We start from the raw sequence: 18740 nt of genomic DNA on the forward strand, positions 1-18740 counted from the left end.
CCACGTTCAAAGACCTTTGAAGAGTAAATAAGTGCGCTGGTCTTTGAAGCAAACGGAAAAAGATCAAGATTTTATGAGCTACCGGTAGAAAAATATCTGCCGGTGACGGGAACAAATTAGCTTTCAAAACCTCCGACAGAAAGACGATTGCTGACACGCCTGATTTTTATGTAGATGAAAATTAAAATATCTATCGAGATTCTGATCATTGCTATCCGTCAAAAAATTTAATGTTTCTACGTCCGTGCATACTTAATCTGTAATATTATTATTCCACAAAGGTCATACCATCCCAGGAAGACCGAGGAAAACTTGGCACGGCCAAGAATTTCAATACTTTAAAAAGGTCCGATTTTGATGAGAAATAATATACATACACGTATTCACGTGTTTAATATCGGCAATGTTTATTTACTTTTTTTTTGTGATTATAATCAAAGTAAATTAAGAGTGGTAAAATAAAAATAAAATATGCGAATACTAAAAAAAATGGTAAAATAAGCGTGTATTCAAATGCAACGTTGTGTCAAAATTTGAAAGGGATCGATCTATTACTTTAGGAGATTTATGATTTTAAACAAACAAACATTAATATATTTTTTTATTTATTGATAAGGTAGTCACTTTGTGGTCATATATATCCATTTTTAATTTAAGTTTTGCTTGGTAAATACCACTATTTCTTTAAATCTATTATGATACGTGTTTAGATGCATTTCTGTTTTTGAAAATGATGTGGAAGGCATCGAAACACGTGTCACAATAGATTTTAATAAAAAGTGGTATTCACCAATCAAAACATAAATCAAAAATTATTATTATAAAATATTACGAAGAATTTTACATTCATTGTGTATTTTGACGATTTTTCTTTATTTGATTGTGTAATTCAAAAAATATTTTGTTTTTATTAATTTTTATTTCTTATTTATTGAAAAGTTGTTTTTTTAAATATCCCTATACAATTTGATTTAAACTTCAAGAATTTTTATCCAATAATGACTTCCTTATATAAGCAGGTTCAAGAAACATACTAAAATGAATGCAGGACAGAAATCATATTACATTTCCTTTTTAGCTTGGAAATTCTCGTGGATAGTTTTCCCCATGTATAATATTACGTTAACAACTTTAAACGAAAGCCTTTCATGTTTAATGACGTCTACTCTACGTACATTTCGACGAAACTTTGAAGGGTTGGCAACCTTACAATCTTAACCGTACATTTTACATTGTTACAAATATGCAACATCTTTAAAAAAATTCACCGGAGTGTTAAAAGGTCATTAAAAATATTCGTTTTGTGAGAAAAAATCGACAAATGGGTTAAATTTTAAGATATGATACTTAAATTAATTTTTCACTTGTTAAATACCACTATTTCAATTCACAATTTTTTAACTAATAGTCATATTTACCAAGTAAAACTTAAATTAAAAATGGATAAATACATATTACCACAAAGTGACTGCTGAAGCACAGATATTTTATTTATTGTTTCGGTATTAACTTTCTGGTAAGACATGTTACAATGATTAAGGAAACACATGTTTTTATATCACTTGAGTTTTACTAAAGATTATTCAGACCTGGCGATGGAAGTTTAGCTTCCGAAACTAGTAGTCTTTAATAAAACTCAAGTGGTATATAAAACAAGTATTTCCTTAATCACTGCTGAAGCAATTAATGAAAATGATACATTAAGACTAGTTTTTGTTCAGGAAACCACGATCATAAATTAATAATCTTTAATTTATGTTTTACTTAGTACGTGTCACAATAGATTTTAAGAAGTAGTGTTATTTACTAATTAAAACATAAATTAAAAATGGATAGATTTTACCACAAAGTGACTGCCGAATCAATTAATGAAATTTAATTTATAATATTTGACCTCAATCAAGATTTTTCACATAAAATGTTTCACGTTTTGGGTGGTCAATTCCAAGATATTTAATATTTAATTTTTGCAATCGATTTGCACATCCCCTCGCTAGTCGCTGGGAAGTGGGAACACCATGGTTTTGTAATGAAGACGGAACACGGATATTGTTCCCAGAGTGCTTAAAGCCCATCACCAAAGAGTTACTTCAAAGTTTTCAACTTTCCAGCGATAAAACAAAGATAGCGGTATCTTGCATGTTGGATTACGTTGAATGTGGTATCTCATTTATTTTGCATTAAGTTACCCGAGCTTTGGATTGAAAATCCGTGTCTCAAATTGCTTTTCCGAATTCGTTAGTTGGAACTACGATTACTTATTCACAGTGTTCTACATTCATAATTGATTCGTTGTATTAATCAACTCACCCCGAATCCAATTCAGTTTTTAAAAACACCTCTAATCGTAAAAATAAAATAACTTACATATTTACTCATGACCGGAGATAATTAATAAATATTGAAATTATTTTAACAATAATAAAATTATTTATTATCATAAATAAAATAAATATAACAAATCAATATCGTCTGAAAGACGCATAACATTTTTCTTATGCGCTATATAAGAACATATAACGTAGTTTAAATTACTGTTTTAAATTAGTAATCAATAATTTTTCAGAAAGAAAAATAGTTACGCATGTATGCGGTTGGAAATGCACATTTTTTCATTCAAACTAACAGTTTCTATAATATTGCTTTTAGCTTAATCTCAAAAAAATGTACATATTGAGTCGTTTGTGAACAATGGTCAATTCAGATACATTGATTGAGTGACCTGATCAATTCTGAGGAATCTTCTTCACGAACGCTGACGCGTTCAGATATAACTGAGTCGTTGATCCTTCATTAGTCACTGATCTTTTATAAATTTACCGGCTCACTGATTCACTGGTTCTCTAATTCACTGGTTCGCTGATTCATTGGCTCACTGACTCATGGATTCAGTTTTGGAGGAAAATGTAAGGGTTTTTCGTTTGTAGACCTTTTCTTAGTCGTTATTGTTGATGCTTTTTGCAATAATTATGCCCGTCTGCTGATGGTAAACATAATTTTTTATTATTTAACAGAATCAATAAAATCGCGATGAAACTGATCTGGCATGAACGAGTCAGTAAACGAATGACAGAATAACCGAAAAGATCCGTTTTTAATAACTAGCTCACTTCGGTGATACAGAAAACTTGATGCGGATCTTGTTAATGACCGGATCTCACCCAATTCTTCGTGAAATTACGACATGATTTTTAATTCGTTCTATAATTTCGACTCCAGACCTTTTTACGAGTATGAGTAGTTTTTCTCCTCAATTCCTTAACAACTCCTAATTTACTTCCTTATCAAGTACTTCACTTACAACTTCAAATGAATATTACGGCGTCTTATTTAGGATAACTATATCTGGTCTCCTCTGTAGTTAAGTGGATAGAAAATTGTTTTATTTCTATTCAAATTTAAATGTTGAAACATACATTCAAATATTTATAAATTATTTTAATGCACCAAGAAAAGCATACAAAAATAATAATAAAACTTACCAAATAAAGATTGATGACAAAACAAAATATACATCATGTTATATAATCCGAGAGGAATTGGCTAAATCTAGTAGTGCTGAGATGAAACAGATCCACCTCTCTTAGTAATTTAGCTGGTTTAAGTGATCACTTTACACACGTGTAACATTCACCAATTCTACCCATTATTGACAACCACACTACTCAAATTCTTGGAAGTTCTATATATATGAACCAATTTAGAAACCTTGTTCTTGAATCACTTAAACCAGCCGATGACGGTCGTCAGCCCCGTAAATGCCCAGACTTCCATATTCTTCTTCATCTTTGATGAGATGTTAAAAAAATAATATGAAAATAACTCCTGTAATTGGAGATAATCCAGATTTTGTGAACAAGTATTTGGACACACTCAAAATGTTGTAGTAATTTAGCGTTGAATAGAGATTTAATGCATTATCTAGGACAGCAGCTACTGATAGAACAACACCGATTATTTTGTCGTGTAATTAACATTAAATAAATAATCTGATAAATAATCTGCACACGATTGGATACGAAATACGAAATAAGGGTTAGTATAAGCTGAGATGGAAAATAAAATCTGAAATACTTTGTTCTCTTAACTCTATCATGTACCTATAGTACAACACCGATCACCGTATCATGTAATAAACGTTAAATACATGTGTTTTGAATATTGAAAGCATTAACTTTGTGGATCATCTTGATATATTATTTCGAAAAATAAAAATACTTTGCGTTCTGATCCACTCACATTTTTATTTAACCAACTAGTTTCGGCAACAACCTGTTGACCTCTTCAGGGTTACATTTATTACTTATATTATTAGTAATAAATTAAACCCTGAAGAGGGCAACAGGTTGTTGCCGAAACTAGTTGGTTAAATAAAAATGTGAGTGGATCAGAACACAAAGTATTTTTATTTTTCGAAATAATATGTTAAATACATACCTCACAACTTTGTTCTCTAAACTCTATCATGTAAATACCTTTAGTAAAACACCAATCAACACATCATGTAATTAACGTTAAATACCTGATAATTTTCTGCGTACCATTAGATACGGAATACGAAATAAGGGTTAGAAAAAACGTAGATGAAAAATAAAATCTGAAATACGTTCTCCAAACTCTATCCTGTAAACATTCTTCTTGCACTTGTTTACATACTTGATTTCGTTTGACTGATTTTCCTTTGTTGTTATTTTACAGCTGGGTGTGAGAACAGTTGTTCCCGCCACGGGCAGTGCAGCCTGGAGGCCGGGGAGTACGCGTGTGTGTGCTCCAAGGGATGGGCCGGAACTGACTGTTCCATCCCCCTGGAAATGGAGTGTGCTGACAATGTCGACAATGATCATGGTAAGATTTAACCATGAACACATAAAATCAAAATAGTCAACTAAATTTATTATTTCCTTTAAGATTCACAATACGGAGAGAAACGATTGTGGAGGTCCTCACCAAAGCGTTACATTTCCATTATAAATGATTTTAAGTAAACAGAAATTCTAGCTTGTAAAATTGTTACGTTTTGGTGCGATTTAATAATTTAATATTGCTTTAACACAGGATTGGACACGTTTTGTCGCAGCTTTGATTAATATTTCGATAGAATACAATAAACAGAACAGATTTGCATTTAATGGATTGTTGTGCAATATTTGAAATGTAACTTTTTGGTGAGGACCTCCGAAATTTGATCAATAAATTTAACCCTCGAACGCTAGACTAACGTATTGATTAGTATCTCTAAGAGTTTTTACTTATGTTTTATTTATTAAGATACATAATAAAAAATTCAAAACATCAATTATAACGTCCCGATAAACTGCAGAAAAAACCATCATCAAAATATACTGTTTAAAGAATTGATTATTCACAAAATAATATTCAAAAAGAAAAAATAGCTGGTTTTTGTTGTTGTTTGTTAAATATATGAATGTTTTGTTTAAAATAACATCAGTTTCTTTGAAAAATTAGGCAATAATAAATCACAAAAAATTACCATTTACCATCATATTATCATGTATAGACCGTTTATTTCTAAATATTTTTTTCTTTTATGATTCTTTCAATACAATTTTTTGCTTAAAAAAATGTGTAAGTTCAATCATGAAATTAATAGTACCTTCTTATTTTAAGCCTTTTATCATATTATTTAAAAAAATATATACTTCGTTACTAAAATCAATACTCCTTCCACGTGACTTTTCGTCCAGGTATGAAAAACCTGTGTGGATTAACCGTTTAGATGCAGAGATTTTTTCAAACGGTTTATTAGTCAGTTTGTCATCTCCGAAGCTAATAAAACATGGTTTAAGACATGGTTGTCTTAACCCATGTGAGATGGCAATACCAGATACCGCGAGATGTAAGTTTGATGTCTAGCATTCTAGGGTTACATACGATCATCAGTAGATTAGCAGGTGTAGCCTTTAATCTCGTAGATGCTTTAATAAAGTCATTACGGCAACAGACGGTACTGCGGACTGCTCGGACGCCGAGTGTTGCTCGCGGGATTCTTGCAAGGAAAACATAATGTGTCTGGCATCCAACGATCCGGCCGACGTGCTCCTGAGGAAGCAGCCTCCTTCCGTCACGGCCTCCTTCTACCAGAGAGTCAAGTTCCTCATCGAGGAGAACTCCGTCCAGTCCTACGCTCACATGGATGAGTACTCCGAAAGGTAGGTGATCCGCAATAACCAACTAGATAACATTATCAAATAGTGCTTTCGTTACGTTATCTGACTTTTGATTGGTTTGTAGAGTTTCTATACCTGTAACTGGGTTCATCGTTGTATCAACTAACAGGTTAATTTTACCTAACATACTAAAACTACTAATTATTATTACCGAGATATGTTCATATGTTTTATGTTTTTTTTTTTACACCATAATTTGAGTTAATTCCAATCATCTTTACGACATAAGAATCGGTGATCCCGTGTTTTGTTTTATGATCTGGAACAAATATTTCAACCAATCTAGTTGGAGAAAGGCAGTGTTTCTCTTAGTCGAGTGTTTAATTTTAAGTGGAATATAGGAAGGACTAGATCTCTGTGCGGTTCTGGCCCGATAAGCCGCGACTGGTCCTCGATACCCTCTCTCTTCCTTTGTCCTCACCCCTCCGCTCTCGGGTCTGTTGCGAGCCTCGGTAATGTTGGATTCCCGTGTTTAGTACGGTATGGAATCACCGGTGCAATGACGCTTTCCATGAGGACTGTGGGGGTTCCTAGAGCTCCCCGTCGCATGGACAGTGTCCTAGAAGCCGTCGCATCAGATCGGCTCGTCCCAGACCCGGGATGTTTGTGTATTGTCTAATGTTATCCCTTGTGTGCGTCTAACCATTTTGTCTGTCTCACCTCTCTGTTTCACACACCACATTTTAAATGAAAAAGCATACACGCGTCTATCCCTCTCTCTCACACCGGATGGAGAATGACGGGAAGATTCGAGTTGTCCTTAATGGAGAAAGAAATTACGCTTGCACGCACTTTCCGCTGTCAAAAGTTATTTTTTGTTACATTTGTTTCCCTGAGTTCGTATTTTGTTTGTACCGTTTTATTATATAACCTAGTAAGAGAGTTTCCGTTGAATTTAATCACGATAAGAGTTGGTCAGCTTGAATAGGTTGGGCAAATTGGTTTGACACGGGCCATGGCGGACACAAGCCAGTGGCGGACTTCCCCCCGAGTACCGCGCTACTCGCCGCTACTAGCTACCGGCTACTGGCGACCGGCTGCTCGCCACTGCGTCGCGGGACGTGCCGAGTAGATTGCGAGTTTTGTCATTCGTTCGTGTGATTATCTGTATTTGTGCCGTCCATAGTAATTTGCTACTTGTGTCTGTCATGAGCTTGTACAGTAAATATATATTTCACCAATAATCCAGTAACAACCTCCATCCCTTATATACTTTATTCACTTGTGTTTGTTTATTTGTTTGAACATTGACTACATATGTACTAACGTGTGTTTTTTCATTCCGGCTGTGTGTGCGTGAGTGTGAGTGCGAGTGGAGGTGAGTGCAGTGGTGTGAGGTGGAGCAGGCTGTAGCTATATGTGTAGTAATCTGTCCTGTCTTTCTGTGCCCCCGTGCCGCCGTGTCCCCGTGCTACTCCTAGCGAGTTCTGGAATTCCTTTACACCGTGGTAAGTCGCCGCCAACCCCCGACATCTATCTGTTTGTACCGTCTACTATGTATGTGTTCTGTTGCTATACCTCATCGCCCATCATCTGCCTATCCGCCCATCGCCCATCGCCGGCCGCCGGCCGCCGGCCCAGCTTGGGAGCTTTTCATTCCCTCATCCCCTCGTTCGATGTATCTTTATTTCTCTTATTTTGGTATGTGTATGTAACAGTATGTGTATGTCTCGCATTAGTTTACTCGTAATTCTTTACTACTCGTCTCCTCACCTCCGAACGCATAGAGCCCCCCCCCCCGTCCCGCCCCTCCCCGCACCCGCACCGGCTGCTCTGTGTATCGCACTCCCGTATCGTCCCTCATTATCTGTATCGCTCCATATCGTGTCTCGTCCACTGCGCTTCGACTTACTCCGAGATACGCGTCTCTACTACCCCGACACGCACACACACACACCACACCGCACACCGCACACACACTCGCAGCGCGCAGCGGGAGCGAGGCGGAAATATAATCACCGACAGCGGGGCTCAAAAAGCGCTCTCTCCAGAGCGGACCTATTTTGCAGCTTTCGCAGAAAAAACGAAGAAAATATCGCTAACTATGACGATGCACACAAACTGCATCCGAGAGCCCTCTTATACGGAAACAACCTAAAGATCACGCTAGTGTACCAAACCATCAGTAACAGTAGTATTTGGCCGCAAAATCATAGCAATCTTGTGCTAATGAAACGAATTTCAAATTAATCGAATTTAATATCAAATTGAAAGACGATATTTGTAGCGAATAAGCAACGGAAAGCGAGATGACAACATCTCCCACGAATGTATAACAATTAATTGGAAGATATACGGTGATGAGAGTAGGGTGTATAATACTCGTTACTCCCTTGTTACCCCTTGTCTGCGTCTCATTGTTTATCTGTTACCCACCCTTTCCTCCCCCGCCCCGCCATTTTGTGTTTACCCCTCCCCAGGACCGCCTACTCCTCCAGCCGACTAATTTCTTCTAAACTGTTTGCTGCATTGATCCTGTAGAACCGAAAAAATCTGAAAACCGACGTCATTGTTTGCACTTTCAACGATATCAAAATACTTAGTCTTAAGTCTTCTTGGTGTTATTTCATGATCAGGTGTTTGATACATTATGCTTTGAACGTTTTTCAGAATGGTGCTGAAATTTTGGTTTCGAACTCAATACCTACTATGAGACTTTTCTTGTTTTCGTTATTGTCAATTCAAACGTGTTTTTTGAAATTTGTGAAATCTCGAATCGATTCCGGATATAAATCATTCGTTTTACTTCGATCGAGCAAGGATCATTTTAATATTGATACGGTATAACGATGTGATCACGAATTTATCGACATTTATCCATTCCTCCGTTTCAAACATCTCATATTCAATAATAATATATCTAAAATACTAAGTATTTAGGCTTACCACAAAACATTTTCTACATTGCTAAAGTTCAGTAAACAACAAAAATCGTAAAAATCGTTTTTTAATACTAGCCTTGTATTTTTACATTATAAAACGTGTTAAAAATCATATGTACTCGTATATGCTATCTAAAATTATATTTTTCTGTCACATGCATATGAGGACACACCTTTTAAAAAACAATACTCCAATATCGTGTTAATTTGAAAAAAGCATTGGAATTATCATATTCTGTGCATTCATTTATTAATTAACTCTTATTGATGTTATTACTTCATTGTGTGCAAAGAAACAAAAGCATATATACATTTCTACGGTTTAATCACTGATTTGCGTTGGGAACAAAATTGTGTAGTTAAAAAGAAAAATCAATTAGAAAAATCAATAGTAATACACGGTAAAACCTATAAATTATGTTTGTAACTAACTATGAGAGTGTATATCTACGTCCATGAAACAAAATAATACGCTTCAATTTGTTTGAAAGCATTAATGTCTGACAAAAATTGTCCTCATAGTAGGTGAATATATTCTGTAAATATTTTCTATGATATATTTCAACACATGTTGTATTACTTACTATTACTTTTAACTAATGTTATAGAAACCTTTCATTACCATGACTGATATAGATTGTTACAGCAGTGTAAATATCCTTTTTATTTGTTCAAAGCATGCGAGGAGTATACATAGCCTCTGTCCCATTTTTGCATGTTTCATCTTAATTTCATTCTTTCCACGATAAAGGTCCTTTGCCTCAACGAAGAAATGATACAGAAGCGATATGATAAGAAGAATTGTTTAAAATATCTACTGAACGTTAGGTTAACTGTCGAGAATAGCCGATAGCAAATTTTACAAGTGGAACCTAAAACATGGACTTTCTACTTTATTTCTGAAAATATGTGCTACACTTTTACCTATTTAAGAAAAATTATAATGAATTGAATTAATCCCTGCTATCGTTAGCAGTTTTTCATTGAATTTTTTAAAAATCTGCTTACAATTTATTATACTGTGAATTGAAAACTTTTGCCAGTAGAAAATGTGTTATATTTTTCACATCTCATATTAGTAAACCATCGACATAGTCGTAAGTTTTAAATTAAGAAAATAATTATATTTACATTAGTACTTGTTAGATATCTGTGGTTTTCAATGAATATGACGAATCCATGACAATAGCGTGCCTAAGAAGGATATTTTATTGACATTTTTCACTGAAATTCGATACATTTTTTTATCGAATATATTATTTTCTTCGTGATATATACTCTTATAAAAATACAAGTCTTACAAATAAGATACGCAATCATGAAGCCTTTTTCAAAAATTAACAAATTAGGAATATAGAATTGTGATTCCAATGAAATATTATAACTACTTTTTAACATAAACGATAATTCCCGATATTTTCAGTTTTTTATCATTATTACTTGATTTTTTGTGTGTTTTTATTCCTTTAAAACCTTCCAGGAACAATATGCTTAAAATGAAATGTTTTTACCGTTTTTTTAATTGGTAATACTTAATGAATAATGAGATAAAAATTATTTCCTAGAAAATATCTTCAAATGTGTATTTGTTGAATTTGAAAATAAAACATCCTTTTGTATTTATAATATTCACTTTATGGTATAAACATATTGTTTGTATAGTAAATATTATAAAATTTGCAGAAAATTTCATAACTTTTTTAAAGAAACTGTTTGCTAGCCGATATAGCTAAGATATTTATTATACTGTAGTATATATGGCAAAGGTTATAATTTGGGGACCATTTTTCAAAAGTAGTTACTCGGTTTCCATACAATAGACCTTATTCCAGAAAAATATTGTTATTTATGATATGACTAGTACATATTTGTCTTATAAATTATAAAATTTAATTTTTAATTTTTTTGTAACCAGATTTCTTTTAAAAGTACTTTTAAAACTTTTAACAGTACTTTTAAAAGCATTTGAATTGTGAATTTGAATTATTTAGTAAACAAAACGGTATAATACAATTAACAAATCATCAACAATGGGACCGTTTAATAAAAATAATTTTGAATAATTTATAGAACATTTTCGTTCAATACTTACCTCAAAAGTTGCTCATATAATTTAACCGTAAAATATTAATCTGTGGAAACGCTTCCTTAATTTCTTAAAAATCGTATCTCAACACCAAATGCAAGCTCGCCTAGTGTAACTATTGTATATAGCTTGACAACTGGTTAGATCAGTTTTTGTAACTGATCGAATCATGAGACGTCTATCACGTAATTTTCTGGGATGGGCAGCTTTTTTAAACACTAAAGTCGCTTTATGCACCCTCTTACGCCTCTGACCGGAAAAATTAATGAATCAAGGGTTGAGTACTGAGTAATTTTAAAATTCGTAGCTCAATAAAGAATTAACACATAAAACACATTTTCTGGAGGCAGATGTATATTATTTCATTTTAGTTTGTTTGAAAATAAAACACTTAAATATTCATGTACCAATTGCGAATGAATTTTCAATTATTGAAGAATCCACTTACTTGAAAATACCAATCTCTCATTACCAGTTCGAAATTTAAGAAAGTTTTTTTTAAAATTTTATTAAATCTGACTTTTTGATTACTTCCACTTCCGAAAACTGTGACTTAAAAGAGCTTAAAAAATTATCATTCTTATAATCTTTTCACCATCGCATTTATATTAACTGGCATTTAAGGGACCTAGATAATCTTATATAAGAGCAAAGACTTGAGAATTATTTTGTTATACAACAATATTAATAAAATCCCATTTTGATGATCTGAATTTAAAAAAATTATTTGATTTTTAAAACTGTATGGTTTAAAAAAGGGTTAATACTGAAATTAAACGCAATCAGTACTTATGTATTTAATCAAAGAATAAACGCATGGTTTATCGAGAAATAATAATTAAAAACACTGTAATATATACGTAATAATCGTTACGTATATATAAACAGGTAATGATCGCTTCCGTAATGTAATTTTTAGCGCATTAAGCTACAATCTAAGAGGCATCGGGTTCGATTCCCGGAGAATGGGTCAATATAAAAAATTATCAAATTTTCACTCTGATATTAATTTAATATTAACCTTAGACTACCTAAAAAACAGGATTGATCACCTTACCTTCATGTAAGTAACGATCAAGATAACTCTGCGTCAATACGATACAGTGCCTTATACACCATTGGGTGTAGATAAAGATTAGAAGTGTAATACACAGGTGTGATACATATTTTTTATTTAAATTTCACGTGGTAAATACCACATTTTCTTAAAATCTATTGTGACACGTGTTTCGATGCCTTCCGCATCATTTTCAAACACCGTCAAACATGTCACAATAGTTTATTTTTAAAAGTGGTATTTACCAACTAAAATTTTAACTAAAAATTTATTGATATTACCACACAGTGATTGCTGAATCAATTAATGAAATGATATATACTTATACAATAATAGCGATTTTCGTTGGACTTATTCGCACTTTTTGTCTGCGATTCATATTACATCGCCTATCAACGTCACTAAATATTACGAAAAATACTTCTTCTTCAAACCCTTATTCGCAATCCAATGGTGCATAGGGCACTGCATCAATAAACGCAGTGTTATCTTGATCGTTAACACATGAAGGAAATGTGAAATAATACGCGTCGCGATAACGTAAAAACAGTATCTGCCCAGGTATTTTAATTTACAAGCCTACGATGATAAAAGCGTGAAAGATTGAAATTTTTATCGGGTTTCTTTTGAAAGCATTGTGTTTTGTTTCCGTCAATCCCGGAAACCATCGATCTCGACGTGGTTCCGCTTTGATTAAAATATCAAATAACAATCTCGGCGGGAAATACAAATCCACGGCTACACCCCACTTGACTAACCGGGGAGCTTTTCGCTTTCGGCAAACAGCTTTAGGCCTGCGAAGGTTGCGCGGCCGAAAGCCGCCGCTCATTATCGTGTCAAATGTCAGGGGATGAAATTCAATTTCTTGCTGACAGCGTGTCCGCTGTGTACTTATACACACTATGACGGCTCTCACGCACACAGCCAAGGTCACTCGGAATTCAAAGTGTTAACTGATCTTTAAACACAAGTCTAGATTTAACCCTCTCGTCGAAATAAATTATCATTGATAATAATGCTAATCAGTGGCGTGCAGAGATTTTTTTTTTGGAATTTAACAGAATAGTTACGTCAAGTCATTCACATATCGCTCACTCCTTTCAAGAACGTCATAAATATAAAAAAACTTGATTTTTCAGGAGAACGTTTTTAAAGTTTAAAGATATAATAACATGTATTAAAAATAAATATCAAGCCAATTACTGAACTTTTTACTGTGCAACAGATTTTTTTAGGTAAAACCTGAAGGTTTTTTTCTCCATTTGAAAAATATTTAGTATATTTTAAAAAAATAATTAAACAATACAAAAAAACAGCACTTTCTGCCCTGTAGCGGGTAAATATTAAGTTAAAAATATGCCTCTTGCTGGGATGTTGTACATTTTATGGGCATTCCGAAAACATGCACAACTGAAAATTGTCGATTTTTGATTTATGACGTTCTTGAAAGGAGTGAGAGATATACGAATATTACAAAACTGAATACACGGTTTTTTTCTATTTGTTGGTTGTTTGATTTCATCTTTTTGCATGAAAAAATTCTAAATGTTCGTTTGTAGAAAATCTCAAATTTTCTCAAGTTTTTCACCGATTGCTCTGAGGTTTTGACAAGACGTTGCATCAAAATGCGTGCGTATTTTAATGAATATATATTCGTAACTAAAACTTTCCGTTTTTCTTTTCCATTTAACTGGACATAGCCACAGCCATGCGTGGTTGGGTAAAGCTATTTAAATAAGAATAAAATCTATATCTGATTATAAAATATATATTTAAAAAAATGTAAACGTTACTTAATTCAAAACTTAAAATCTCAAGTTATTCAACGATTGCTCTGAAATTTTGACATAACGCTGCATTTTAAAATAGGGGTGTTTTTATTTCTCTATATAAATAAAAATCTAATTGGCAGTTCTTTAAAATCTTCTTAAGCTAAAACATTTATAATATAATATAAAGTTAAAACATTCTCTTTTTCATATTATTTATTGATTCGGCATTAACTTTGTGGAATGACATGATTATTTTATTAAAATTAAACACTTGAATATACCACTTCAATGAGTTTTATTTATATATACGAGTAGTTTCGAAAACTTACAGATGTTTTCATCTTCGGGTACAAATTAAAACTGATTTAATTTGTTTTAATTTGTACCAGAAGATGAAAACATTTGTAAGTTTTCGAAACTAGTCGTATATATAAATAAAACTCATTTAAGTGGCATATTCAAGTGTTTAATTTTAATAAAATTATCTTTTTCATTCACAACATTTTGAGGGTATCCAAATCCTTGTTTGCAAATTAGGATTTCTCCACTTAAAGAGTTATTATCTTTGTCTTTTCCATTTATCCAGACTAAGCCACAGCAATGCTCAGCTGGATACAGCTAGTTAAACAATAATAAAATCTATATCGCTTGTATGAAAACCCTCTACGATATTATTTTTCATCAGGTGTTGTAAATTAAGGGTTAGATATTATTTTTGGTACCGTTTATGGTTTTATAAATGGAAAATTCCGCGGGGGTGAACGCTACCCTGTACGGGTCGGGGACGGTTTAACCAAGAGGCGGATTGGCCGTCATTTGCAGAAATTAGGTAAATCAGTTTAGCAAATGACTGCTCGAGCCCACTCCAAGTGCGTCGCATTATTTAATATTTTAACCTCCCCGTTTTAAGATCACTAGCCAAATTAAAATCTGACGTTTTTACATTTGAATATTGTTATTTCTGAGGGCTGTCAAACCTGATATTTTCCGAGACTTGGATATTTTTTGTGAAATAATTAAACTTTGAAATACATCATTTATTATTTCTACAGTCGCGTTGCGGTAATATCTTACCATTTTTTATTAAGTTTACTGTATAAATACCAATATTTTTCAAAAATTATTTTGATATGTGTTTTGATACATTCAGCATCGTTATAAAAATTATGTCATTTCGAGTTTAGAATATTTTTTTGTGAAGTAACCTAATTTTATAAATACCTCATTAATTTACTCTACAGCCACATTGTGGCCTTTTTAATGTAAATTTCTAATCTATGCCTTTTTAATGTATATTTTACTTAGTAATCACTACCATTTCTTAAACTCTGTTGTGAGACGTGTTTCGATGCATTTAGCGTCACATTTGCTAAATACATTCAAACACGTGTCACAATAAATTGAAAAAAAATCATCCATATTTTTCTTCACTGTTGTTTTATTATGTCTGTACTCGTTTGAGAATCATTTTGATCCTTATGTGATTTTTTCTATATTAGAGTTGGTGTTAGTTGCAAAATTCTCCGTTTAAGAAATTTCGGATACTCGATTTGTGAATCTCTGTTCAATCACGATTTTCATTTGAAATTCTTACCATATTAATAAATAACTATTTTAATTACAAAAATGGTGCATGATTAAAATAAATTGTAATTAGGACAGTGACAAACAAGAAGAAGAAGAAGACTAGGGTTACCATATTATACCCCTTTGTTAGCATTACATATTAATTACACATTTTCAGAATCACATTAAAATGAGTTAGCTTCGCCGAAATTCTGCGCTGGATATTCGATCTTTTCGGGCGGCAAAAACATAATTCAAGTAAGGGTCGCCATATTCACGTTATTATTTATTTGGGGCTCGCGCAAAAAGTTTTCCACATCAACGTCAGCTCCGGCAGTGTTGGCTGTTGCCTCCGACGTCACGGAATTAGGGCGGAATTCAGAAAGCCCCTCCGCCCGTCGGGCCCGCTTTGACAAACAAACATGGGCGGCACTTTCTGGGAATCCCGTTGTGAGCTCCCCCCCGGTCTGCGGAGATCAAAGGAGTCTGTAATTTGCCCTCCGCGGCGTGGCGACCTGGTTTAAACAGCGCGTCGATTATCGCTTGTTACGCCCATCGACGCCTCGGTTCGACAACATTCTATCTGGAATTTCACCAAACAACGCTTCGATAGAAAAATATTGTCAAAGAAATATCCATCCATCGTTGTTTGAATGTTTGGTGTACGATGTAGGAATTAAATATCAACAATTGCATTTGTAGTAAAGGGTCAGAATATAATTGTAACTACAAGTATTTTGTATTGGAACATTGCGAAATTGTAATCAAATTGTTTACTAATTCGGCACATACAGCTTTGCCTAAAGAGATGTGATGTTACCTAAAGAGGTGCACATACCTTGTAATACGTTATGCAAAAACATAAAAATATTCTTATATTATCAATGTTTAAAATCAAAATAAATATTGCAATTAATCAAAATATGGGAGATAGTGAAACAAATTTTGATTGTTTTTTTTATAGAAATAAATATTTTACATTTTCTTTCAAAGATAATATACGCCGCACCTCAGAAAAAATCACAGTTAAGTATCACGTATAATTATAAATAAATCAACAAATCTGTACCTACTTGAATAATGTGTTAGTTAATTTTATTTATACCTACGTAAGAAAATAACATTTTAAAGAGAAATACGGTTACAAATGTTGAATTTTGTAAAAAAAATATCATTAATTAGTCATAAAATACATATGAACAGATTTCATTAAAATTATGTTCAATTTTTCTTTTAAATATTGTATCATAAAACTGAGAAATATTGATTCCTACGAGTCTCGGATTTTCAGATAGAACTTTGTTGAACCGAGTCAAGCAAAACCATATCTGAAGATTTAAAATCAATAACGTCGGCCATTAGGTGTCACGTGTAACATGTAACGAACGAGACATAATCCACAAAGGATTGACAATTTCACTTAAACTTTTCACAATCCCAATTTTCTTCAAAATTATTTTCCGATAAGTCCAATATCTTTGACTATTTTCTCATTCTTCTTTCTCTTATCCGCGCATAGTACTCCATAAGACGCTACATGAGAGTTATGCCTTTTTTCATATCGTAAATTATGGAGTACAAAAATATCAATACGGTTTTACAACTTCAATTCTTCTTTTTTTTTAATTTATTCAATTTTTATACATAATACCTTATTACAAAAAGAAGTTTTGTGATCTTAGATGAAAATAATATCTTCTTATGAACGTCATTTAATGCTGCTAAAAATAATTTAACTGAAAAAATCAATTTCGTTTCACACATCCATAATTGTTTATAAAAATAAAAAAACATCTTTGAGGAAAAAGTTACTTTTGAGATGTACATATGTTGTTTTGTTATGTAATACACGTATTTCAAAATCTTGGATTTAAATATTATTTTTAAAGTAAATAACATATTTAAGAAGATAATATTTGTAATTTGTAAACGTAAAATTTCAATTTGTAGTTTTTTTACTAGAAACCAGAATATTTCGTACTAAAATATAATCATTTTAGTAGTCTATAATAAAATAAAAATATCTCATAAAAAATCCTGAAAATTATTCTAATAATAAAAAAGCCTCTTAAACCTAATGGTTAAAAATTGTTGGAACTCAACATTCAAAATCATTTTTAGCACTAGAAAAACTGTTTTTAAAAAAATGTATATATTTTTGAAAACTAGCAATAAAAGAGTAAAAACTAGCAATAAAAGAGTAAAAACTAGCAATAAAAGAGTGAAAAGTAGCAATATTTTGAATAAAAACTTCAGAAGACTTATTCTTAATATTACTATTAAACGTGTCTCAACTTAAAATGAAACATTTATATTTTTATTTAAACGAAAATGAAAGTCTGAGCATCTCAGGGCTATTGACCTGGCATTTGGCTGGCTTAAGTAATCACTGTATAAAGTATATAAAGCGATATAGATGTTACATCCCAAATTGAGACGCCTATAATATTGATATATTATCCGTAGGGTGAATAATCCAATGTCTTATAGAATAAATAATAGTTAAATTATCTTAATATCACCACCAAAAAGTGGCTAATGACTATCAGTGGGCCGATAAGTTAACGTTTATCCTTATTACTCTCCAGTTGTTGTTCTTTTTCAATGATGGGACTTACATGTATGAATATATTCTTTCACCACTATTTGACAAGTAATATTGATTTCTTTTATCTATTTTTAATTTAAATCTCAGTTGTTAAATACCACCATGCGTTATACCGTATTAAATTAGAATTGAAAATGGATAAAATTTCCACAAAGTGACTGCCGAATAAATTTGTGAAGGGATGTGTTATATCTGTCAATTCTTTGCAGTTCTCTATGCATAACTGAGTATGGTCGTTATACGAGTATAAATACAAAACTTATACGAACACTTAACCTTATTCATCACTCCTTTTTACCTTCTCCTACGTAAGCGCCCGTTTTATAAGGTTAAGTAGGATTACGAAATAAAAGTACCTACCCGTATGTGAAAGAATAAAGGTTTATCTTAATATATAGCTACCGTCCTAAATAAATCCTTTATTCGAGTCTTAATACATAATCCTCTTCTCTAATACAAAGAATACATATTTGATTTTAAAATATTGTACTACCTACTTCATACATTACATAATGCTTAGAAGGTGAAAAATTGTATGAAAATGTGAACTACAATTTTACATAATTTGAAAAAATCATACT

General features: G+C 32.5%; 1 protein-coding gene across 2 annotated transcripts in view; it reads left to right on the forward strand.

Annotated features, from left to right (window-relative positions):
- Ten-a (Teneurin-a transmembrane protein) overlaps positions 1-18740 on the forward strand; it is a 136567-nt gene that overhangs the window by 105556 nt on the left and 12271 nt on the right. The window contains exons 8-10 of one of the 2 annotated variants that reach the window (XM_088269037.1): positions 4699-4845; positions 5963-6170; positions 7610-7636. In XM_088269037.1, the coding sequence (XP_088125163.1) occupies positions 4699-4845; positions 5963-6170; positions 7610-7636 (382 nt within the window). The remainder of the gene's footprint in view (positions 1-4698; positions 4846-5962; positions 6171-7609; positions 7637-18740) is intronic. The other variant, XM_088269038.1, reaches the window with a different exon arrangement.

This window comes from Brachycentrus maculatus, unplaced genomic scaffold (assembly GCF_059751285.1).
Source record: "Brachycentrus maculatus isolate JH-2025_06_01 unplaced genomic scaffold, ASM5975128v1 h1tg000336l, whole genome shotgun sequence".
In the NCBI taxonomy this organism is placed as follows: Eukaryota; Metazoa; Arthropoda; class Insecta; order Trichoptera; family Brachycentridae; genus Brachycentrus; species Brachycentrus maculatus.